The sequence below is a fragment of the Gracilinanus agilis genome, chromosome 3 (genome assembly GCF_016433145.1).
Source record: "Gracilinanus agilis isolate LMUSP501 chromosome 3, AgileGrace, whole genome shotgun sequence".
Taxonomy (NCBI): domain Eukaryota; kingdom Metazoa; phylum Chordata; class Mammalia; order Didelphimorphia; family Didelphidae; genus Gracilinanus; species Gracilinanus agilis.
Genome location: NC_058132.1, coordinates 237,127,691 through 237,154,267, shown reverse-complemented (window position 1 = coordinate 237,154,267; position 26,577 = coordinate 237,127,691). Strand labels below are relative to the sequence as shown.

General features: G+C 33.5%; 1 protein-coding gene across 1 annotated transcript in view; it reads right to left on the bottom strand.

Annotated features, from left to right (window-relative positions):
* PDE1A (phosphodiesterase 1A) overlaps window positions 1–26,577 on the bottom strand; it is a 459,479-nt gene that overhangs the window by 149,086 nt on the left and 283,816 nt on the right. Inside the window, exon 2 of the mRNA XM_044669733.1 lies at window positions 16,622–16,735. Within this exon, the coding sequence (XP_044525668.1) occupies window positions 16,622–16,735 (114 nt within the window). The remainder of the gene's footprint in view (window positions 1–16,621; window positions 16,736–26,577) is intronic.

Genomic DNA, 26,577 nt, shown 5'->3' with positions numbered 1-26,577 from the left:
TTCAAGGAAAATTTGTTGTGAATTTTACATTTCCATATAAACATGATTTGCTATTGCTATTACAATTATTGCCCTTGTTAACCTAGGTAATTTCTGATTACAGACCAGGTACCATAAAGATAATTATCACAAATATTCTATAAAATGCTTAAATGGTCTAAGCAATGCTAAGAAACAATATGGTAGAATGGATAGAATAGAATGTTATGCTCATAATTAAGAAGCCTTGCTTGAAGTCATGCTTCTCAACAGGCCATTGATTCATCATCCTCATGACTGTTCTACCTTGAACAAGTCACTTAATCTTCCACCATTTCTGACAATTCTGTAAGATGAAGAAACAAATGAGATACTAATTTGAACTACCAGAAAGATTTAACACACTGGAAATTCCTTCCCCAAAACAATGAAACAAGAAGTCCAGACCATATTCTGCACTTTTTGTTGCTATTTTTATTCCATCATGTCTGACTCTATGTAATTTATAGGACTTTTGTTCACGAGGTTTTCTTGGCAAAGATACTGGAGGGATTTACCATGTCTTTCTCCAGTATGCTCCTATTTTATAGTTGAGGAATTAAGAAAAATAAGTGTTAAGTTACTTGCTCATGGTCACACAACTAACTAATAAGTGCCTGAGGCCAGATTTGAATTCATATCTTTCTGATTTAAGTCCGGTGCTCTGCCTTGCTGCACTACCTAGCTCTGCTTGTTCTGCCTTTTGCCCTCTTCTAAAATAAAAACTAAAGCATCATAGGAATATGGAATGTGCAATTATTTATGTACTTATATAATTCAACCCAGTAAACATTTATTAAGTACCTATTATGTGACCAGTCACTATGCCAAAATTACATCAATATACATTAAATAATACATTAAAATATTTATTGCAATACTTTTTTGGATAAACAAGAAATGGAATCAGTCTTGATGCCCTTAAGATGGAGAATGGCTAAAAAATGTTGTGGCAAATGAATAATGAACTATAAGAAGCAATTCATATAATGAATACAGAGATACGTGGAAATATATACAAAATGATTCAAAGTGAAATGAAAAAGCTAAGAAAACAATTCATATGTTTTATTAATAGAATATAAATGGAAAGAAAAAAAACAAAGCATCCTATATTTTTGAATGCTGTGAGATTTTAGTGGACACACATGGCTTCAAAGAGATTATAAGGAAGCACCTTCCCAAGATTCTTTGTCAAACTGGAGAACTGTGAGTGTAAAACTGTGTGTAACAGTCATTTTTTACATTTTGACTTTCACCCCTGTTTATTGTAAGAGAGAGCTCTTTTGGAGGGCAAGGGAGACATACTGAGAAATATATGACATGATAAGGTTGCATTTATTATTCCTGCATTTTTGCATTTGTTTCCCATGTTTCTATGCCCTAGTGCATGATCAATCTTTGTGAAATTTCCATGTGCTGATGAAAAGAAGGTATATTGCTTTTTGTCCCTATTTATTTTTCTCCATATATCTATTAATTCTAATTTTCTAGGATTTAATTTAATTTTTTATTCATCTTATCTTATTATATCTATCTTAATTATCTTATCTCTTATTTAATTTTTGGTTTGATTCATCTAGATCTGATAAGGGAAGGTTTAGGTCTCCTACTAGTATAGTTTTACAATCTATTTCCCCCCTTGAGCTATGCTAGTTTCTCCTTTAGGAATTTAGATGCTATAACATTCGGTGAATACATGTTGAGTACTGCTATTTATTCACTGTTTATATTGCCTTTCATCAGGATGTAATTACTTTCCCTATCTCTTTTAACCAGATCTGCTTTTACTTTGACTGTCAGAAATCATGATTGTAACACCTGCCTTCTCTTTTTCACTTGAAGCCCAATAGATTTTGCTCCAGCCTTTTATTTTTACTCTATGTATGTCTGCCTGTCTCAGATGTTTCTTGTAGACAATATATGGTAGGATTTTGGTTTCTAACCCACTCTGCTATTTGATTCCATTTTATGGGTGAGTTCATCCCATTCACATTCAGAGTTATAATTATCAAACTGTGTATTCCCAGACATTTTGATTTTCTCTCCTTGTCCAGCCCTTTCTTCTTTCACAATTTCCTTCTATACAAGTGCTTTGTTTTTAATCAGTTCCCCTAATTCCCTCCCTTATTGTACTTCCCTTTCTCCCCACTCCTTTCTTATTCCCCTCTTACTTTTTATGGTCTTTTTAAACTACCCCCCTGCCCTCTCTCTCCCTAGTATTGCTTGCCTCCCCAACATTCCTTTTGTTACCCTTCTACTTCTCTATAGGGAGTGAATCAATTATCTCCCCCAATTGATCTGATTGTTCTTCCCTCTTTCAGTTAATTTCATTGCTCTTAAGAATTAAGTATTTCTTTTCTCCAACCTCTTTACCCTTCTAGTGTATTGGTCTTCTCTCTTGTTTACCCCCCCACTTCTTTATGGAATATAAATTTATTCCTGTCTGTTTTCCCATTTTTCTTAATATCATCTCCTTTTTTCATATATATATACATATATATACACATTTCATGATTTCACGCTATATAGTTTATCGCTGTTCCCTCTAAGTAAACTTCTTCTAGTTACCCTGTTGATAATAACAATTTTTAATATTTAACAATATTTTCTTTTCTTCTAGGGATACAAATCAATTGAACTTATTGGTCCCCCCCTCCCTACCCGCTCTCTTAATAACCTTATATTGATTCTCTTCAGTTCTGTGTTTGGGAAACAAATTCTCTAAGTCCAGTTTTTTTCTTTATGAATACTTAGAAGCCTTCAATTTTGTTGAATGACCATACTTTCCCCTGTGAGAATATAGTCAGTTTTTCTGGATAGTTGATTTTTAGTTGTAGATCCAGTTCTCTTGTTTTCTGGAATATTATATTTCATGCCTTCCTGTCCTTCAATGTTGATGCAGCCAGATCCTATGTTATCCTAACTGTGGTTCTCTGGTATCTGAATGACTTCTTCTTAGCAGCTTGTAATATTTTTTCCTTGGTCTAGTAGTTTTTGAATTTGGCTATAATATTCCTGGAAGTTGTCAGTTGTGGATTAAATGTAGGAGATGATCTGTGCATTCTTTCAATTACACTTTTCTGTCTTGTTCAAGAATATCAGGACAGTTTTCCTGGATAATTTCTAGTAGGATGATATCCAGGCTTTTTCTTTTGTCATGATGTTCCAGTAGACCAATAATTCTTAACTTGTCTCTTCAAGATCTGTTTTCCAGATCTTTGGTTGTGTCAATGAGGTGTTTTAAGTTCTCCTCATTTTTTTAAATTTTGTTTTATATATTCTTGCTGCCTTGTGAAGTCATTTGCTTCTAGTTGCTGAATTCTATTTTTTAAAGGCTGAATTTCATCCCTGGCTTTTTGGTCATCCTTCTCCTTCTGGTCTAATTTTCGTTGTAGATCATCTTTTGCCTTCTTTGCTTCATTTTAGAGCTGGTCAGTTTTGGCTTTTAAAACCTTATTTTCTTTTTTTTAGTGCATGTATTTCCTTTATGCAGTTATCTTCATCCTCTCTTGATTGTTTTTCAAGTTCCTAAAATTCTTGAGTTAATTGAATTTTGAGATCTTCCAAAGCCTGTGTCCAATTTGGTGGAGCTTTCTGATCTTCTTCTACTTCATTTGCATTTTTTTGCTTCCTGAAAAGAAGTTGTCAATTGTAATTTTGTTTCTCTTTTTGTTGTTTACTCTTATTTTTTCCCTTCTTTGTTCTGCCAGGTTAAGCAGATGGATTAAATGAGCTTTGATGAAAGATTTTCCTCCAATTGGAAATGGAAGTTTGAAGTTACTTTATCTGCAGTCTAATGAAAAGAAGTGTTAGAGTTTCCCTGCCCTCTGAAGACTTCTTTTCTGTACAGTAGATGGGATTTACCCTGGACTGGGTTAATGTGTATAGTATAATGTGCCCTGAGGCTAAAACCTCAAAAGAAAAGTGGCAGGCAAGATGAAGTGTTTTCAATGAGCTATCCAGCAGTAGGGTCCCCCTGCTCTGTCCCGCTTTTAGATTTGATTTTCTTTCCTCTTGAAGAGCTTTTTTTATGTTGGTGTGGTAAGGCACATAGGTCTGAAGTTTTGCTCCATCTAAGCCACCATCTTTTGAGCATTTTTGCTGTGTTTCTCTGCCTCTCTCCTCTAGCCACCTCCCTGGCATATGTGTTCAACTCCTTTAGTCTAGAGCCAGCAAGGCCCTCTCTCCGGGGTGGGGTGTTTGCCTGTTGGAAGATTTCAGGAGTTGCTGGAGACTCTGCACAGCCCGTGGGGGAGGGGTCCTGGTATTCCCCTTCTGTACTCTCAGACCCAACTGTTCAAGAATTCAAGTCTTTTTCTTGGTTTGCCTCTTGAACTGTCCAGCAGTAGGATACCTCTGCCCTGGCCTGTTGTTAGATTTGATTTTCTTTCTTCTCGAAGTGTTTTGTTTTTTATCTTAGTTTGGGAAGGGTATGGAGGTGTTAAGATTTGCTCTTTCTAAGCCACCATCTTCCCAAATTCACTGCTCAGCACAGTAGTATTTCATCACCATTAGATACCACAACTTCTTCAGCCATTCCCCAATCAATGGACACCTCCTCATTTTCCAATTTTTTGCCCACCACAAAGATTGAGCCTATATTTTTGTACAAGTATTCTTCCTTATTATTTCTTTGGGGTAGAAACTCAGCAGGAGTATGGCTGGATCAAAGGCAAGGCATTCTTTTAAAGCCTTTTGAGTATAGTTCAAAATTAGCCTCCAGAATGGTTGGACCAATTCACAACTCCACCAGCAGTGTATTAGTATCCCAATTTTTTCACATCCCCTCCTACATTTATCACTTTCCTTTACTGCCATATTGGCCAATCTGCTAGGTGTCAGGTGGTCAGGTCTTTTTTCTGCATCTATCAATATGATCATGTAGTCTAGATTTTTTGTTTTAATATATTTTTATGATATTAATTATTGTTTTATTAATGGTAAACCATCTATACATTCCTAGTATAAAACAAATGTAGTGTAAGCTAGAGTATAGGTAAATATTCTAATACCTCTATTACAACAATATTTATCTGAAAAAAGCATAGAATTATTTCTTTTACAAATCTTGAGATTTGTGTAGTATATGTTTTTTCTTTGATAAAATGTCTTAATACATCTGGATTTTTCTTTTGATGGTCTTTTCTTTTGATAGTACCTTAAAGGTTCTAATGATTTGTTTCATTTCTTTAGGGTTTGGGTTCATTTTCTCTTAATTTTTATCATATTGGCAATGGTTTATAAATTTTAGTATTCTTTCAGAAATTCATCTTTCATTTTCATCTATTCCATAGTTCTATTCATTTCCAATATATTTATTTCTCATGTAGTTTTTTAGATTACTTCCATGGGATTTATTTTTATTTATTGCCTTTCCAGTTTTAAAAATTATACATTTAGTTCTTTGTGTTTAAATTAATTTAATTTTGAGTATCTTTTTGTTCCCCCCATCATCACCCCTTTGGGAGCTTACTTGTGACTTGTTCAATTTCTCTTTCTGGGACTTGATGATTTAAGTCTTCTGTTTCTTGTTATACCAAGCATTTTATGTCTTGATAAATATAGATCATTTTCATTTAGGTGTCAGTTTTGTTAACATGTAAAATGCAAAATTTATAATTCCTAAAAGTTGTTATAAATTTCCTTTATTTCATCTTTAATGGTTGTTAATCTACTATTTTCACTTTTAACACTGGAAACTTAGTTTTACTCTTTAAATCAAATTAGGTAATATAAAATCTACTTTTAAAATCAGAGCCAAGTTTTTTATATTTATTAATTAAATAATTATGTACAATTTGCTCTGAATTTTTTTGTAATTTCTTCATTGATTTTAAGGATCTCTATTTTGGCATCGAATTCTTTTTTTTTAAAGTAGGTTTTCTGGGTTTGTTAATTTCTTGTCTAATTTGTTAATTTGTACTTTCTTTTGTTGATCAAAATGTTTAGAAATTTAGATTTTATCCAAAAGACTGCTTTGTCTGCATCTCTCAAATTTCAGAATGTTTTCTCATTGATGTCATTACCATTTATGGAGCATGAAATTATTTATTATTTCTATGATTTATTCCTTGACCCGCATATTCTTTGAGATGGTTAGTTTAAAATTAATTTTAATTTCTTTATCAATCCTCATTGCAAAAAATTCATTTCCTTGTGATCTGCAAAAGATGTTTAAGGTTTCTATTTTTCTGCAATTGTTTTTTAGGCTACTATCTTCTAAGAAAAGGTTTGTTTTTTTTCTAAAAGATGTTATGCTCATCTGAAAAGTATTTGTATTGTCCTGTATTTCCATTCAATAATTGACAAAGACATAAAAATTATTTATATTTCATTAATTTTTTTCTCATTTGTATTTGGTTAAATTCGTCTAACTTTGAAAGAAGTTCATTTAGGTCTTTCACCATTATAGTATCATTATCTATTTTCTTTATATAACTCATTTAACCTTGCCTTTCAGCATATAAATGTTATTAAATTTATGTAAATATATATGGTTATATAGTATTGAAATTAATTCATTTTCCATGGTATTTTTCCACAAAATGTGATATCCATATTTATCTTCTTTAATCTAGTCTATTTTCAATGTTTCCTCATCTGAGATAATTGTCACTACTTTGTGATTTCTTTAGTTCAGCTGAAACATAATAGATTTTGCTCAATTTCATTATTTTAAAAATTGTTTTAATCTTCAGGTTTCAAATGTAATTCTTTTAATCACCATATTTTGGGATCATTTTTTTCTGATCTATTCTGCTGTCCTCTTCTATTTTATGGGCAAATTTATCCCATTACTATTCACAGTTATGATGATTAATTGTATATATCATTTTACTCTGTTCTTTTATATTTTCCTTCTTTCCCCCAAACTCCTTCATTACAAAGAATAGTGTACTGAACAAGAGGGAGAGTGCTCAGAACTACTGCTTATAGGTTTAATGACATTTACTTTTGCCTACCTTACTCTTTTCCTCTGCCCCAAAAGGTTACTATTTATTTATTCCCTTTTAATCCCCTCTTTATGACATACCCTCCATGCTTGGAATTTACTTCATTTATGACCAATCCTTCCATAAATTTATACTCCTTTTTATGTTCTATATATTGCTTTCCTCCTTTGTCCTGTCAGAGTCACACAGCTGTTCCCTAATTCTGTTCCTGTTCTTTGCCCAGTAGATCAGACCCATGACTGTTCTTTGTTACATGCTACCACTCCTAGGTCCATACTTGATATAATTATTTGTAGAGAATGAACAAAAGAGCTCTCAGCAGTTCCTATACCCTACAAAATATCAGTTCCCTCCACATTGATTACTTATTTTGCTCTCATATATTGCCCCAGTTCAGTCTCCATGTTGGAATGCTCTGGCTAGCTGCCTTCCTGGCTTAGAACCATTTCTCAGTGTCTGAGGACTTCTATCTGTTTCCTTTTGCCTACTTGTACTAGACAAATTAGTCTCTTTGATCTTTCCTTGGGTTTATTGCTCATAACTCTCAGGCTGGTAAGATTTGTTTTGTTTTTCTTTTAATCTTTGTAGAGTAGTTCTAATAGGAAACTAGGCTGTGTTACTTCATCTTACTCCACTATATTGTCTGGCTCTCCTTAGAATCTTTTACTTTTTAAAATAAGTTTTTAAAATTGATTTAAAAAATATCACCAGAGATTTCACCAGTATTCTTCCCCCTGCCCCTTCCTAAGAGTCATCTCATACAGTAAATAGTACTACTCCAGGGACACTGAATATCTATGTAAAATTGTTATTGACCCAGTGAATTGAAAATTTGATCAAAAGATTTTTTAATTTTTTTGTTTGTTTTTGAGAAGCAGCATGTTATATATAGTAGATAGAATGCTGGGGTGTGAGTCAGTAAAACCTGTATTCAGATGCCATTTCTAACACTTGGCGGTATGACTACATAATGAGTCATAACATCTTTGGACCTCAGTTTCCTTACTTTTAAAAATGGGGATAATAAAGCCTAAACCATTGGATGCCTGGGTTTATTATAAGGTTTAAATGAGAAAAGTTAAATAAAACAACTTAAAAACCATAAAGGGTTCTATGAATGTTAGTTTTTTATTATCATTTTTCTTTTACTTAGGGTAAGGAAGGATACTTGCCATTAAGAATGCTCCCCAGATGAGTAGATTATGAAAACAGAAAACATTTCACTGTGACTTCAGTAAGAGTGGTATTCACACCCTATCTTCAGGGTGAGAACAGCCTATAAAGGGTAACTCTCAGTACAGCATTCCTTACTCCTCACATTCAAAATAACAAGGTTGGTGAAAATTATAATTTTCTCTATACTATACTATGTGCCTATGCTATACTAATATCACTGAACACAAATCTTTCCAAATTTATGTACTTAAAATATATTCTATTTCAAAAGATTCAAAAATTGCAAAGATTCTGAATACATTATCCTACTTGAGAATACTACTGATAAATAATTCTCATCTTCAATCATCATGTCTAAGGTCAATTCAACCTTAGGTATTACCTAGTCTGAGTTCTTCATTTTAATCACTAAGAAAACTAAGAGTCAAAGGATTAAAATTATGTTCCTGAGATTACTTGGACAAGGAGTAGCAGAATCAGAATTCAAACCAGATCTTCTGGCTTCTAGTTCCCAGTGCTATTTTCTGCTTTGTCAAAGGATTCTTCATTAAGCAACTATTCTTGCTCATATTTCTGCCCTTTGATTGATGGGAAAGACAAAACACTCTCAGAAAAATTGAGTCTATATAGTTCTCAATTTACTTAATAAAATGAAACAACATTGTCAAACTTTTCAGTTGTTTCAGGAATTTCCTAATCACTTTATTTCTGCTCTTTAGTTACAAAATGAAGTGATCAGACGTTCTTAATCTGTATTTCACAGACCTCTAAGACACTTGTGGATAAATTTTAAGGGATCTGTGAACTTGGATGGAAAAAATGAAAACTTTATTTTCACTAACCTCTAATTGAAATTTAACATTGTCTTCATTGACGATTCTTTAAAAAACTGTGTTATTCTGAGGAGTCCAGAGTCATCCTTAGACTGCCAATGGTGTCCAAAACAGAAAAGATTTGAAATTTCTGGACTATGTGATTACAAAGTTCTCCAAGGTAAAACTGCATTTTCCCCTGCCTACCCACTCTTAAATCTGTATCATACTGTCCTATGTGGATCAGGTATGGCCCCTTGCAAAATTCTAAAATAGGTAAAATGTCTTCAGAGCATTTCTATATTTTATTGTATCTTTAGATTATTTCTGTTTTGCACTTCCTCTTCTCAATTACACTAACTTGCACCCTTCTGAGAGTCAGTGCCTTTATGCCTTCTGTTCTTTCATCAATATTTAGGCTTAATTACAGATTTGGTACATTCGCATAGACCAATATGTTACTAAATGTGTTTTAAAAGGGATCCAATACTCCAGTTGGCTTAAATCAAAGTGCTGAAAGTCTGTGGAATTTTATGAATTATTTTTCAGATTAGTGAACAATGGGGAGATTGGAGATAGAAGGGAGAAATAAATTTTCTCCCCTCACTTCTAAAATCATACTGCATATGTGGATTCTTATTTTGACTACATCTAAGGTCTAGGATAATATATTATAAATATTCTAATTTAAAGAAGAAAAATCAAATAAGTCATCATTTTCTGTTTTTTTTAAGGTCAGGTGATATTGGAGTACAAGTACACATCTTTGGTAATGGTCTCCGGAGATGGATCCAACTGCTAGACATATACACACTAACATTTGTATTTGAAAACAAAATAAGCATCTCTTTTCATTATGGAATTATGGCATCCTGTAGTAAAGGCAGAAAAACAGTTTTCTATCTTCACATTACTTGTTATATAGTTCCACTGACTGTTAAAAAGGTTCTTCCTTCATATCCAAGTAATGAGAGATGAATTTCCATTTTTGTTTTATTTTTCAAATGAAAATTTTAGTACACACTGGCATTTTGACCTGTGTTTTATCTGTTTTTTATATTAATTTGGAGTAATTAGTATTTCATTCTGTTTAATATGTAAATTAACTTTTTCTAAGCAACTATAAGTTTAAAAATAACATTGCTTTTCTAGAATACTTTCTGAAAAAAATTGTAAGGATAAAACTATCTGCTTTAAAATATTTTTAAAAAATGAACAATCTTCAAGTTCAATTTAAATAAAAATAAACCTGAGACACCTTCTCATCTCTTCCTCCTACTATATATTTGTTGTCTTAGTTATATTCATGAGGAAAATAATATAATTTCCGTTTGTAGCTCAATTTTGAATAATACGTTGAAACAATGCTGAACATTCCTCATTAGAAATATTTTCAAAAATGTTTTATGTTAATACAAATACAGTATATTTCAAACTCTATAAGAACTAAAACTTTAAAATTCAGACTCAACATTGAACCATTATGCAATGGTAGATAGGTGATGAAATTTAGAATCAGAAGAAACCCTCTCTTTTGAAAAACTTTCTAAATGTAGAGAAGAAAGGGAGAGAGGGGAAGGAAGGGAGGGAGGAAGAGATGGAGGAAGGAAGGAAGGAAGGAAGGAAGGAAGGAAGGAAGGAAGGAAGGAAAGAAGGAAGGAAGGAAGGAAGGAAGGAAGGAAGGAAGGAAGGAAAGAAGGAAGGAAAGAAGGAAGGAAGGAAGGGAAAAGAGAGAGTGGGGGAAGGAAAGAAATGGAAAAGAAAGGAAAGTGAGAAGAAGGAAAGGACAGATGGAGAGAGGAAGAAAGGGAGGGAAGAGGAAAGGAAGGGAAAAGAGAAGGAAGGAGTAGAGAGAATAAAGAAGAAAGAAGGGAGGGAAGAAGGAAGAAAAGAATAATTTTTAAGTGATTACCATTTGCCAGGCACTGTGTTAAGCTCTGGGGATTCAACTATACACAAAAAGAAAGAAAAGATAGATAGTCCCTCTCCTAAAAGAGATTACACATTAATGAGAAAAGATAATATATATATCTAATTGAAAGAAGTGAGATGGGGTTGAGAATTAAATTGAGAAGTCAGGAACAGAGTCAAGAGGATAATGAAGGATATCAAGGTTGGGACTTTCCACAAATCATTCCCATTCACCTTGTCCATCCTCAGAATAAAAAAAAAAGTGTCTCAAATGGGCATATGCTCAAGGTAAAAGTGAAGATGAAAATCTCTATCAGACATGCAGCAGATAGGCTATGTATAATTTTGACACTGATGTCTCTTTGCCCTAATCTCCATTTTGACTTCATCAGCAGTTTCTGATGGTTAATACATGAATACATAATTCTAGAGACAATTCTACTCAAGAATATGCAACTATATACATTTTGTCAGGATCCTATTTGTATGAGGGGAACCTGCACAAAGGCACAGGGCACTTAATATAAGAGCAGGAATGAGGGCTCCCTAACCCTGAAATGAATTAAATTCTCTATGACTTTCTGTAGGCTACACAGACTGATACTGTGTAGGACAATGCCTGTCTTTTCAAATGCATCTTAAACTACCACAGGCCTGAATGTCTGGAGTCAATCAATAAGCAGTTTATGTCAATAGATTATTCTCATTAAAACATTTTTAGTAGTCCTGGTTAAGGAGTGCAATTCATATAATAAACTCATAATAAAAACAGGACTATTTTGAAAGCCTTAAGGATTCTGATTAATACAATGACAAACAATGATCCCAGAAGATTGATAAGCAAGTACCACCCACCCATCTCTTGCCAGATGAATTCGGAATACAGAATGAGACATGTATTTGGGGGATGTAGCCTATGCAGGAATTTGTTTTGTTTGACTATATTTATTTCAAAGATTGTTTATTTCTTTTTCAGTGGAGGCAGGGAGAGGTAGGAAGGAGAAGAAATAGATTTTTGTTCATTGAAAAAATATTAAAATAACTAAAAAAGATCATCCTAGTTAATTAGCATTCCTGCAGGAATGTAATTTCCCTGAGCAAAAGTACATTCTGGATTGAGTGGATTTCAGTTCTTTTCCCTACTGATATAGTGCCAAGGTCAAATCTGCCTCCTATGGACACTCGACCTTCATCAAGTTTGATCTGTTTCACACTGAAGTTCAGCACACAGTGACAAAAGTCCTGGATTTAAAGTCAGAAGAGGTCCTGGGTTTAAATAAATGCCTGAAGGTCAAAACCTATGTGACCTTTATAAATTGCTCTTGACCTAGATTTTCTTATATGTATAATGAGAGGTTATAGGAGATGACCTGTAAAGTTCCCTAAAATTCTAAATCTTTGATCCCCTGAATTCATCTTAGCTACAATTTTCATTTGCTACAATTTTCATTTGATAATCTCACTATTTCTGTAGCTCACTAAATATTTCCTTCACTTAGAATTAGCTTCAGATCTCATACTAAGATGAGCTGATTAAGGAATTATTAGATATCTACTACAGTACAGATACTTACCTTGGAAGTAAGTTCCATGAATTTTTTAAGTTTTTGATAACTATTTAAAACTAATTAGTTTCTTTTATAATCCTATATATTTTATTATATACATTTTAAAACATTATTCTGAAAAAAATTCCTAAAGCTTTATTAGACTGTCAAAGGAGTCCAGGATAAAATAAATGTTAAGAACTTCTGTTTTGCAGGAATATTGTGTGGTATTGTGGAAAAAGTGATGGATCAGAAGTCAGAAGACCTGTATTCTAATCTCATTTCTGCCACAGAGTAGCTGCATGACTTGGGACGAGACTTATTTCCCTAGACCTCACTTTCCCTGTTTAGAGGATAGGAATGTTAGCATCAGTTGATAACTGTTATGGATTCTTCGTTGTTATTTATTGTTGTTGTTTTGATGTTATGGATTCTTTGTTATTTGTTGTTGTTCAGTCATTTCAGTTGTGCCCAACTCTTCATGACTCTGGGATTTTCTTGGCAAAGAAAATGGAGTTGTTTGCCATATCCTTCTCCAGTTCATTTTATCGATGAGGAAATTGAGGCAAAGAGGTTTGGATGACTTATCCAGAATCACACATCTAATATCTGAGGTCTGTTCTGAACCAAGGACTTCCTGATTCTAAGACCAGTGCTCTATCCACTATCTGCCCTCACCACCTACCTGCCCGCTTAGGCTTTAAAAGGGTTTATTTATGCGTTTTCTTCTATCCACAGTCCCTTCTATGGACCATTAGTTGGAATTAGCAGGCACCATTGGTTGGAATTGACAATCAACTTGCTTTATCCTTTAATTATGGTATTGGCCAGTTTTTGTCTCTGATACCTAAAAATATCTGCTCCATCTATGATACGAGATTCTAATGAGAGACAAGTGAGACACTGGGGAAATTATTAATTGCCATTATATTTTATAACATAAACAATGCTATTCTAATAATTCAATAGATCTAGTTGGTCATATGTGTCACAGAGGGGATTCTTTTTCAGGTATGAAGTGAATTACATGTTTTCTAAAATCCTTTCCAACTCTGAAATTCTGAATACCCCTCTCTGCCCTAAGCATACTTTCTACTTTCAGATATAATCCTATAAAATCCTAATTTGTCTTTTTAAAACTTTTCCCCATTTCTTGTAGTTTTGTTCCTTTCTGATAATCAAAATGTCTGCTCATTCTAAGTGACAGCTTTTAAAGTACCTAAAGATAACCCTCATGTCAGGGAAGAAGGTATGATATAGCGCGAAGTACCAGTTTTGGAAATCAGAAACCTGGGATTGAGATCCAGATCTAATACTGGCTCTGTGACCTTGGTAAACACACTTAACACATCTAGTTCTCACTTTCCTCATCTGAAAAGTTGGGAGTAGGTTGAGATAGAGATTCTGTAAAAGTCATTTCTAGCTCTTTGATTCATAACTATGACCTATGTTCCTATTAATCTATTTTAATCCTTTAAAAACATCACAGAAAGGATTTGGGATAAAAAAATCATGCATACCTGCTGAATATCATGCTCTAAATCTATAGCTATAATAAAAATAAAAGTCAAACTCTTGGCTAAAGCTTCTGATGTTATCACTGAAACACATAAATGAAGAGTTTAGGGTTGTGTGTACATGTTTTTGTGGGTGCTAAAGAGGAGAGAGAAAAGAAAGGGGAGAAGCAGGCTAGAAGAGATAGAATGGGAAAATAAGGAAGAAAAGGAGAAAGAAATAGCTGGAGAGAAAGTTCATAATGACCTAAGAGGGAAAGAATTACAATATTTTGTGGTTACCATCAAAAAATACTTTCAGTATGGTTGCCATCACAGTGTATTTGAATACTGTATTTAAAATATCCCCCATTGCTAAAAGATTAATTTAAAATTTACTTAATAGACTTATAACTACTGCATTTGAGGAGGATTTTCACTTCCCATGTCTCTGGCTATTTGAATTGTTAAAAAATAACACCTATAAATCAAGAAGAAAAAACACTCGCAAAAAATATTCATGAATACAGTCCATCATAGTTTTTCAACCCATGTGTGTATTGTGGGAGGAGGGTGGGGTTAACCTATACTGGTTTACATTGGTTGATGTTACATAGTATTAAGGCAAATTACTTCAACCTCAAAACAATTTTCAAAGGTCAAACATTATTAAGCTTAAGAAAGAATTAGTAACAGACCTCAATTGTTCATTCAAAGAAACCTAGCAAAGATTTGGCCATCATCCCAAGTAGCTAATTCAGGAGAAGACTGGAAAAGGTCAAAGAGGACTAGCATGTGGCATTTCTCTTATTTCTCTTTTTAATCTCACATTTTGCTTTTGCTGTTTACATTCAAGAGATTATTTAAAGATGGGAAGCAGGGGTAAGTAAATTCATAGGCCATTTTTATACCAGCTCAAGAAAGCATATTTAGTAAAAATAAAATAATGCAGAATATAGTTCATTATTTACGAGTGTTATTGTATTTTCACAAGTTGCCTCTATGTACTGAATGGCCCATCAGACAAATTCTTCTAGGATGACAAATTTGTAAAGCAGAAATGATAATAGCACCTTCTTCACAGACTTATAAGGAGAAAGTGTGGCAATATTTCTTAAGAGCTTTTCAAACCTAAAGTAGTATATAAATTTTAGCTATTATCATTATTGTTGTTTCAAAAAAAGGAAACAGTGAGCTTGAAGTACCATTGCATTCAGATTTTATGGTTTTATGTCCCTGCATTATCAATGATTTTTGAATTGGAAATCCTAGAAATGATTATGAAAAAATATTATAAATATTCATTTATTCATAATATTATGAAAAATTCCCAAAGCAAAGCAAAAACTTCTGTGTATTTGCTAAAATAATTATAATTTTTCAAAGATTTACAAGATGTCATAATTGGTCAATGGTCTGAATTGTTTATATCATCCTCATGACCCTTCAGAACTCTCCAGAAAAAGAATAATGAGTAAGCAGTAAAGTAATTGAAGCTGTCTCCACAGGCTAAGACACCAAGAATTATCATTAAGTAAGAACCTTATAAATTAGCAGAGAAAGTTATTTCCTAAACTCTAACTCACTCAGTATCCCCTCTCCCACCAAACCCCACATTGTAGGATCCACACATGTTCTAGGATCCACTCTGAAATTCCCTCAGGACTACTAAAATCTTTTCTACCAACAGCACCCTTCCCTTGCCCTCCACCACCACATTTTGATATTGTGTGGCAATAAGCCACATAATTCAAGAACTGAGGACACAGAAGTAAAGTGAGAGTGCTCTGCCTGGGGAGGCAATTATGTACTGTGCTGCATCAGTCTCAGTCAAAGAATAAAATAACAGTGTGTGTTTTGGGGGAGATATTTGTGGGAGTCAGGGCTCCATCCTATCTGAAGGAAAGAAGACTAAAATTTAGCTCATTGTCCAACCAGAAGTCACTTGGTAACAGAAACAGAGATTGGTGAAAAATAAATTTCCTAACTTGAGAAGACAACTTTTGAAGTCCAGGCTAGGGGGAACTATCACATGAAGAAGGAGTCAGAAAGCCATAGGAAAATATAAGGAAAAAAAGACTGAAATTACCAAAGGTCACAGTGAGAAGAAAATTCATGTAAATAAATCAAAAGAGAAGATAATAAAAGAAGAGATGTCCTTCAAGACATCTAAACAAGTCTGAACATCTCTGTAAAACTATTTTAAGAGAAAGAAAAATGAATAAACAGAGCACAAGACCATTAGGTTCCTTCTCCTCTAGGCATCATATTGCCTGGACTCTTCAAAGTATTGGGAGAGGAAAATTAGATCTCCTATACCACATAGGGTTATAGGAGAAGGAAAGGAGGATTCATGACCTTCACCCCGCCCCCATCTCCTTTATTGTATTTGTCTCAATTCTTTTCCCGATTCACACAGAGTGAGAGAAAGAGCACATAGATTCACGCTGACTTATATCTCATTCCTTTGAACCTAAGTAGAGTGTGGCAGCCCTGTTGTACTCTATGTGGAGAGGCAGGGATACACCCAGCACCACAGCAAAGTGCAAAAGAATAGAATAGTAGAAATGTGGTGGTCTTTGTCTCATGTATCAGTGGTGAAAACTTCACATGTCTAAAAGAGATAGTTCTATGGCCAGGATCTACCATATTCTAGAGGATTGTGTGTGTGTGTGTGTGTGTGTGTGTACTGAGAAATGAAGACTTACCTCGTTTCATCAATGTAAACAGCTTCTAGCACAGATGCTGCATATTCAATATTCTTCTTTAAGTCCACCACATTGATATCACCTTTTTCCAGCTGTTTTACTAAACATCTTAGTCTAAGAAATAGAAAGAGAAGGAAAAATTCATTTTGTGAATGCCTGGGAAGAATTTCAAACATTCACATGTTTCTATGTGAGGAGTACAAAACAGCAATTTCCTACTAATCATTTCTAAGATTACATTGGATACTAGTAAGGGTATATATTTGAATACCTACAAAGTCACTTTTACTTATCTATACATGTTTTATTACTAGCATTACTGGTGTCTTTGGCATAGGAATAGGATCTGAGCCTGTGATTTCATTAACTACAGAGAGCTCTCAGATGAATCTCATCTACCAATATAGGTCAGCATCTCTCTACAAGGTTAAGTCTGAGACTGTTGCCTATTACACATACTGAAACCAAATTCCATACAGAACTTATGGCATGTTTGGGAACATTGAAGGTAAATGTGAGGACACATACATAATGCATACATATGTGAGTATATAATAGTGCAATAGATACAATGCAAAAATGTTTTTCAATAGATTTGTTGCTTTTGAGTAATTTTATTTGGGGAAAAATTCAAGTTCTCCACTGACCACTCCTCTTGCCACATCTTTTGGTCAAATAATTGGTTTAAGGCAAAAGAAGTGAGAAGCAAGAAGTGTGGCAGGAAGAAAAATGGTAGGAATTTGAAGAATTTTTGTATTTGGGTCAAAACTCTAAGGTTCTTTCTCAACTTCCCTCAGTCCCTCTACTCATACACAAAAATAAACACTAAGTCATTTTGTTTCATCTCAGACCTTTCCATTTCCCCCTAACTTTCTTATTTCTGTCAAAATCAACACCATCCTTCCAGGCTCTGGAGTTCACAACTTTGGTATTATTCTTGACTCCCCCTATAACCTCACTCCTAGCATCTAATCGGTTGTCAACTTTTACTTTCTTCTTTCACAATATCTCTCACATTTCCCCACTTCTCTTTATTCCTCCACTCACCACCTTACTGTAGGCTCTTTCCTGCTTAGATTATTGCAACATCTTTTCAACTGATTTATCTCCTTCAGTTCTCTCACCATTCCAGATCATTCTACAAACTGCTAACAATGTTTTTTCCTTAAGCTTAGATCTGACCATGATGTTCCTCCCCTTCTTTGCCTTTTGCTTCTTGGATAAAAGATAAACTCCTTTGTGTAGCTTGTGAAGTCCTTCACCTGCTGTCAACCTATCTTTCTTTATAGCCTCACTGGGCATTATTCCCCTCTGACAAACTGTGATCCAGCAAGATTGGACTTCTCTCTGTTCCTGACATGTGATACTACATATCTCATCTTTGTATTGTCTGTGCCCTATGAGTAGATGGGTATTTTTAAAAAATCTGTAATATTTTTATGTTTTGTTAGGTTTCCAATTTAATTAGAAAAATAATACCGAAGGGTGATGATATTGCATTATTGGAAAATGAATTCCTCTTTTCATATACTTGTAATTTTGGTTTGAAAAAATTTCAAATATTTAATTGGGCATATTTTGCTTTTGTAATAATATTATTTGCTATTTGGGAAAGTGCCATAAATTTTGAATTATTAATAAAGTTCTTTAGGACTTGCCAGATTTTCAGACCCCTAGTTATTTGGCCTTATAAGGTCATAAAGTTTTATCAGTCTTGTTAAAACAATGTTGTGACAAAATAATGAAATGGTTTAATAAGAAACTGGAATCTCTCATAGCTGAGGTAGAGAGGCTTAAAAAATAATTTTGTGAAGAATGATTTTTATGTGATGGGTTATTTGACCACTGCTTCTGAAAGTTATGGATGTGTACCTGAAATTGAATATATTGAAGTTTTCACTACATGTGTAAAACACCAGATATTAAAAATATTATTTTTTTAAAATGTCTAATGATTGCAGAATGAATATTACAATACCTTATATATGTTTATTATTAAAATCATTATTGTAACAATATGAGAAAAATAATAATAGCTATATCTAGCTCTTAATTTTGATTAATGAAATTTTCTACCTGAGGCAAAATCTCTTAGGACTATTCTGAATTGTAGAATTTGATTCTATTCTGAGTTTTTATTTTATTTAAGCTTGTAGTAAATTGTCTTTAAGCCAATAACCCATCATTTAAGGGAAATGCCGTGTGCTATTCAAAAAGATTGTGAACTTAGTACTTATACAAATGGATATCTATGCCTGGAAAGTGTGAGAGTATGATTTGCTATAGTAAAATCCTCTTGACCCATGATCTCCATTTTGTTACTTCTTTTCTGAACAAATTTTCCTACCTGATTAATTATGAGCCTTACTCTGAAACCCTGAAAATAATATGGAACTTTTCTATATGATTGGCTCTTCCAAAATTAAAAAAAAATATCTCTTACCTGAATCAAGTAGAGTTAAAGAAATCATCCTACTGTGCTGACGTCAGATCAGACTATGTCCTTAAAATGACAGCCTTGATATTGTTGTAACTATATCCCTCCTTTCTTTTGCAAATTTCTATTACCATAGCAGATAAAGCTTAAGAGTTTTTTGTTCCTAATTTTCAAAAATATATGATGAACCTTGATGTTATAATACAAAAAATCCTGGTGTTACTATAATTGGATGCAAGTATGAAAAATCTTACTGTTTTTTATTTTCAATTTGTGGTTACTTATATATTCATGTGTATAATTAGGTTTTTAAGGTACCTTATTCTTTCTAGATGAGGATAATACATATCCTCATTGGGAAGGATAGAACAAAGATGTAATGTGATATAGATATAAAAGTTTTAAGTTTTAAATTTTATGTAAAGTTTGTCATTGTAATGAAGCAGAAAATTTAAGCTGAATAAATGTAGTTTAATCTTTAACGTGATTTAGTTTACTTATAGATTCTGTTTAATTAGACTTGTTTCCTTAGGAGATATATGAAATTCTGGCTGGTTAACTAAGTTTGTTCAACTTTAAGAACATTGAAGAAAGCTGTGAATCTATCTTTTAACCTTTTCGTGTGTGTGATACTTGTAGTCATGTGTTCTTTCAAAGACTAGAGAATCTCCCAATATTGTTTTGTTTCTGATCTTGTCTGTTCTATTTCTGCACTCATTTCTTGGAACACATCTAACCTCCCTGGTTTATAGGGATACTTTCTATACTTATCACTCCTGATACTTTTTCAATTTTATCTCCCTTTTTGTAGAGCTGAAGTATGTAGCAAATAACTTCCCTAAAAGCTTCCACTTAAAATAGACTCAGAGATTTCAAAGCCCAACCATTTCCCATTAGCTTCTCCTTGTATTCCACTTTAACATTATCATGCCTAGAACAAAATATCTTCTCACTCTTTTAAGTTTTCTTTTGTGTATTTTCTATGTGGTCATCCCCAATTAGACTTTAAGCTCCTTTAGGGCAGGGAATTTCTCTTTTTCTTATTTGTATCTCCAGGATTTAACATGGTGCTTGACATACAGTAAATGTTTAATAAATGTTTATTGAATTGAATTGATTCTAAAACTAGGTTTCTATTTACTATGCTCTACTATACCTTTGAGGGAACCTGACATAACTTTCCCCCTCATTCCTCAGGAACTTCTTGTACAGTTGGTGACACTTATTATAATGCTGTCCAAAGTAATATAAACACATTACTTTTCTAGTGATTCCCAAAGTGGGTGCTACCACCCCCTGGTGGGTGCTGCAGTGATCCAGGGAGGTGGTGATGGCCACAGATGCACTTATCTTTCCTATTAATTGCTATTAAAATTTTTTAAAAATTAATTTCCAGGCAGATAAGTAATATGTTTTTCTGGAAAGGAGGAGGTAGGCCAAAAAAGTTTGGGAACCACTGCCTTAGACTAAGCATAAAAAGAAAAAGAAACACTAGATAATTTATGGGAAAATTTAAAAGAAACATAGGGTCAAAGGTCAAAGGTATAAAGGTCAAAGAGATTAATTTTATAAATTTTATAAATGAGGCAACAGGCACAGGGCTCAAAAGGAACAAATCATCGAAGTAATAAGCATTAGGTGTGGGAACTGAACCTAGGTCTTTCAACTTTTCAGTTAATATACTTTCTATGGTCTCACACTTCTACATCTCAAATGCACTTATCACGATTATACTTGGAATAAAGTAGGGAGAAGAGATTGTATATATATTAAGACCTTGAGCTATATTTTCAGAATAGAATAATTATTGGCATCAATTACTTTAGAACTGAATTAAATTAGAATGAACCAAGCGGCTAGAAGAGAATGTGAGCTGCAAATAAAACATGGTCTATTCCTTCACATTCTCTGCAGGAGAAGAAACTTCACACAATGTGGTCTTCAGTTATTGATTATTCCCCACAGAGCCCAGGTTGGCTATTTTCCTATTTTAAAAAGTTAAGCTGTTGAAATTCATGAATAATGGCCATTGACTAAGGGTTCTCATAGTATTGAAATAATGTTTCTATAAATTATGTACATATTTTTATTAGTATTGTCTTTTAATAGAGTAAACAAAAAATTCTTCTTTATAATGACTCAGACATACCAGAAACAAAGAATATATGTTCCCTACTCTTATTCTTCAGAGATACTATATGCAGAAAGATTTGTTGTTTATATTCCCTATTAGGATTTAATCCCTTTCCTAGAAAACGTGGTTGCAAAACAAATTATGACTTATAATAACACTGAGGTACTATTCTAAGACACTTTGGCTGAATTTCTTGGAAATTACTTTGGATGACTTCCAGTATCAAGACAAAGGATCTTCGGTTTTGGAGTATAGCTAGTAATTAAATACATGCTACATGACATAACTGCCTATAAATATTTTACTCTACCACCATTTCTAGCCCTTATCAAGAAAAAAATGTACTACTAATCTAAAATCAATCAGTCATTAAATTAACAAGCAATTTGTGGGAGGTATAGATATGACCATATCACTTCCCAATGCAATAAACTCCAGTGATTCCCTATTGCCTCTGGTTTGAAATGTATAATTTTCTATTCTCCATTTAAAGTCCCTCACAATCTGGTTCCATCCAATCTTTTCAAATTTATACAATTTACTTCCTTTCATGTACTCTTCGATCCATCCAACCTAGCCTTTATGGTTACTGTTCCTCACACATAGTACTCTATCTTGCACTGGCTATACCCTATGCCTTCTAATCTTCCTTCAAGGTTCAATTCAAGCAGCATCTGCTAAGTATTTTCCTGATCTTTGCAACTGATAATCCTTTCTTACCCAAATGATCTTAATAGCAACAGTGGGAAGTAGCAGAGGTGAAGAGAACTTTGGAGAAGAATAGCAAAAGAGGCAGAGAGCAGGACAGTGATGATGACAGAGAGAGAAGTTGAGCAGAGAACAGCTTATGAAGAGCACAGCAGTCAGCAATTAACATCTATGCTTAAATAGAGGAAGATGCAGGACAAACTGCAGCAGAAACACCCCACCAAGTACATCCAGGAGAAAGAAGTGACCAATGCTGGTACAGATGAGGGAAAAAGCCATATTAATAAATTGTTGGTGGAGTTGGGAACTAGTCCAGTCATTTTGCAGAATGATTTGAAACTATACCTAAAGGGCTATTAAATTATGTTGTACTCTTTGACCAACAACAGCACTTACTAAGTCTGTACCCTAAATTAATATTCAGTCCCTCCTCACACCCCACAAAACAACCTAGTTCTTTTAAAACTAATAACATTTCAATAAGTATTTATGTGGTTAAACTTCCCTACTTGCCAAAGAATCACAACTACAGAAAATAAAATCCAAAAACATATGATACAGTAGTTAAGTACTGTCAGAAGTCTCAAAGTGAACCATTAACACATGTTGGAGTTAGTGGGTGATGGTCACTGAAGCCTCAAGTCAAGATCCTATAAATCTATTTAGATGATACCACGTAAATATGCAACATCCACAGTCTACAAACAAAAGCACTTTTTGTTTTGTAATCTTCCTTTAAAGAATAAATTAATAATAGAAAAAAGTAAACTTATTAAGTCAAATGAAAACTATCCTAAATCATAACAGCTGACACATCAGATGTGATGACTATCATATTCACAAAAAACATATAGTATGTGACAAGCAACCATATTATATGAGACATTAGAAAAACTCTCCTTTCTCACATCCCCACCTCCCCATATAAAATCAGATTCAATCTAGGTAATAATCATATGCATATATCTTATCATATTTATTGTGAATAAGTCACTTTGTAAAGTGCCTATAAAGCCTGAAATAGTAACTGCTTGCCTATTAATTATTCTGTTTTTAAGATTGGTGAGACATCCTCCAAATTCAACTCCTGTGCCCTGCAGTCACATACAGAGAGAATCTCTAACACTTCACAGCTTCTTGTCAACATGATCACACTTCTTTCTCCTTAAAAGACCATTAAGTACTTAACACTATCAGTTTCAAGATTTGTTAGAGAGAGAGGATATTAGATGGAAAAAAAAGCCAACAACAACAATGTAGTATGATGGGGTGGCATGACAAGAAGCACTGACTTATCTTAGAGTTGGGTGGCCTGATTTTCAACTCCAGACTTGCCACTTATTAGGACAGGTCATCTGCATCCCATTTATGAGCTTCAATTTATCATCTGCAGAATAAGGCTACTATACCCAAAGGCTGCCTCATTCAGCTATTATAAAGAAAGTGCTATGTGAACTTGCAAGTGTAATTGAAAATCTGAACTATTTTATTAGCTTCCACCTAATAACACATTAACTTAAAGTAATATCACAAAGATACAGTAACTCCGACTTGAAAAAGGCTATAGAGATCATCGAGTTCAAATCTCTCATTTTATAGATGAGAAAATTAGACCAGAAAAATAAAGCCTTACAATGAATTAATGGGAGAGTTGCAAGTATAAACATGGTCTCTTTTGGCCCAGATATCTGTATGTTCTTTCTGTTTTGCTATAGTTCCTGCCTCCTTTAAGCATATTACAATTAATTCCTGAAAATTACCACAAGAGAACAGCTGTGATTCCAGATATAGCGATGCTCATCTATACGATTGATAGCAGCTTTATTAAGTAAACCAATCCAGTTGCTTATAAGCACAACACATTTTCTCTTCCTTGAACTGCAGTACATTCCTTAATTGCTCAGCAGTGAATAGAACCTTAGAATTATTGATGATATCAGAGAAAATACATGGATAGTTTATTCAAAAAAGTAACTTTTAAAAGCTCTGATATTCAGGGGGCAGCTGGGTAGTTCAGTGGATTGAGAGTCAGGCCTAGAGATGGGAGGTCCAAGGTTCAAATCTGTCCTCAGAACTTTTCCAGACTTTCCTGGGCAAGTCACTTAACCCCCATTGCCTAGCCCCTTACCACTCTTCTGCCTTGGAACCAATACATAGTATTGATCCTAAGAAGGAAGGTAAGGGTTTAAAAAAAAAAAAGCTCTGATATTCAATTCATTCTAACAAGTTTTTGTCGGATACCTACTAGATGCCTACAAAGCTCAGTGAGAACTAAAGGGGACCAAAAAAGGAAGCTTAACAGTCTTGTTCTTGTTGAGAAGGCAGAGCTTCAGATACATAAATAAAAGAATATAAGACAAAAAATAAAATCCAAAAATACATGATATAGGAGCGAGTATTATTAGAAGCCTAGATGTGAGCCATTAATATAGATTGGAGTTAGTGGATGAAGGCAAGTGAAATATCAAAACAAAATCCTATAAACCTATTAGATTATCTATAAATATCAAAATAAAAAATTTTTAAAATCTGTAAAATCCATAATCTCCAAACAAAAGCAACATTTGGCTTTCTGTTTTTCAGTTTTCCTTAAAAGAAATGTGTAACACGATGATACAGTATTGCTCTCCATATTACTAGAAATAGCATTTGTTATAGAAACAGACTTGTAACAAATGATGAAATTATGAAGGTGCACTGATCAGATGGCAAGACTAAGGAATAATCAAAGGACAGTTTGATTCATATTCATGCCATGTCAAGAGAACTAGAAGGTCCTTAACCTTTTGAACAATACCTGCTGTGGAAATTTGTAGGACATGAACAACATTTGAAGACAATTGAGAATACATCATTGAAAAGAATTGATCATTGATATGGAAGATCCATCAAAGGATCAAACCATGAAATTATAAACTATCAGTATTAAAAATACAGGATGAATTAAACTTTAACTTTCTAATCAATATCTAGAGATAGAAAAAATGTCTTTTAAAACTGATATATACCTGATTTTATATTACATATTATAACATATATAATCTAATTAAAATGTAATCAGATTCCAATTAGACTACCAAAAATATGAAGAAAAGTTTAATGTGATATTGAGCCTCTAAATGATATATGAAACACTCTCTAAAGGGAAAGATAGACCTGCCCCCCTATGATGTTATAAAAACCTTAAAGTCAAAAGAGAATAATGTGAACTAAGCCAACTTTGATCTGTTTAGCTTTTTGAAGGTACTTCTGTCAGTTCTAATGATCAGGACATATTCTCAAAGAGAAGAAAGAATTCAAAATAGAAACACTATCTTTAAACGTAAATGATTGACTCTGATTCATTCATGCAAGTAGAGTTACATAGAAGAAACAATTCATTCTTTTGAGGTAAACGAACTGATCTGTAAAAAAAATTGAGTATCTTTCTAGTTCAAATAAAGAATTGCCATTTCCTAAAGAAAAAATGTTCAATACAATTTATACATGCCCAAAGAGTCTCACATTTTCCTCCTAAAATAAGATTACATGTTTAAATCTAACAATATCACCACCAATCAGTTTACTGACTTCTGTTGTTGATAAGTCTTGGTATGTAGGGAGAGACTAAAAACTTATTAAAACCAAGGCATTTTGGAGCTATATGATGCTGTAAACAGAAAATATTTAATATACAAGTAAATTTTGAAAGGAAATGGTAAATCACTGCTCTAATTCGAGGTGATAATTTATGATCTACTGTTTCAATGATAACTGAACAATGAAAACTGCAACAACTATAATAATAACTTGTTAAAAGGGAGAAAAGAGACTGATAGACATTTTCAGAGCACAAGAAAACAGGTTAAAAGCTATAAGAAGTTGGAATCTATAGAAGTAACGAAATGGGCATTTCCTCTAGGCAGAGGCTATAAAACAATTAAGAACTAAAAAAGGAATTTAACATTTCCACGAAGCTTAAGTATAGTCATTCACATGACTGAACTCATAATGAAACATCAAACAAATGGCTGATTCATACAGATTTGTTTCTAGAAACAGAGGGCTTTATGATATTCTGATTCAGGCCCAAAACATCACCAACAGAAATTACAGATGGATTATCCTTATCTCAGACTCTGAAAGTCAATGATGAATTAACTATGTTACATATATTACTCCAGGCTACCAAAATAAAAAATAGTACCTAAATTTGAGGCAGTTAGTTGGCACAATGGATAAAATGCTAGGCTTGGAGTCAGAGAGATCAGATTTCAAATTTAAGTTCAGATACTTACTACCTGTGTGTGACCTCATAGAAGTCAGTTAGCCTTTCAATTACTGATAATCTCTGAGATGCTATCATAGTTTTCTCAACTGTAAAATGGAGATAATAATAGCATCTACTTCATTGGGTTGTTATGAAATCTTATTTTTAAAGGGCCTAGGACAATGCCTAGAACACAATAGGTGCTTAATAAATATTTATTCCATTCCATTCCACCTAACAGTTAGCAAGGTACAGTTGGATAGCTCTTAAATAATACATGAGACTCACTATAATGTAAAAAGGAATTCTTTATTCCTTTTTTAATTTAACAGGGGACCTGGAGGTCCTCTTACCATACAGATGTGTAGAGATTAAACAGCCCACAGTGACAGGAAGTAGGAACTGGGGGGTCCCCTACTGAATCCAGT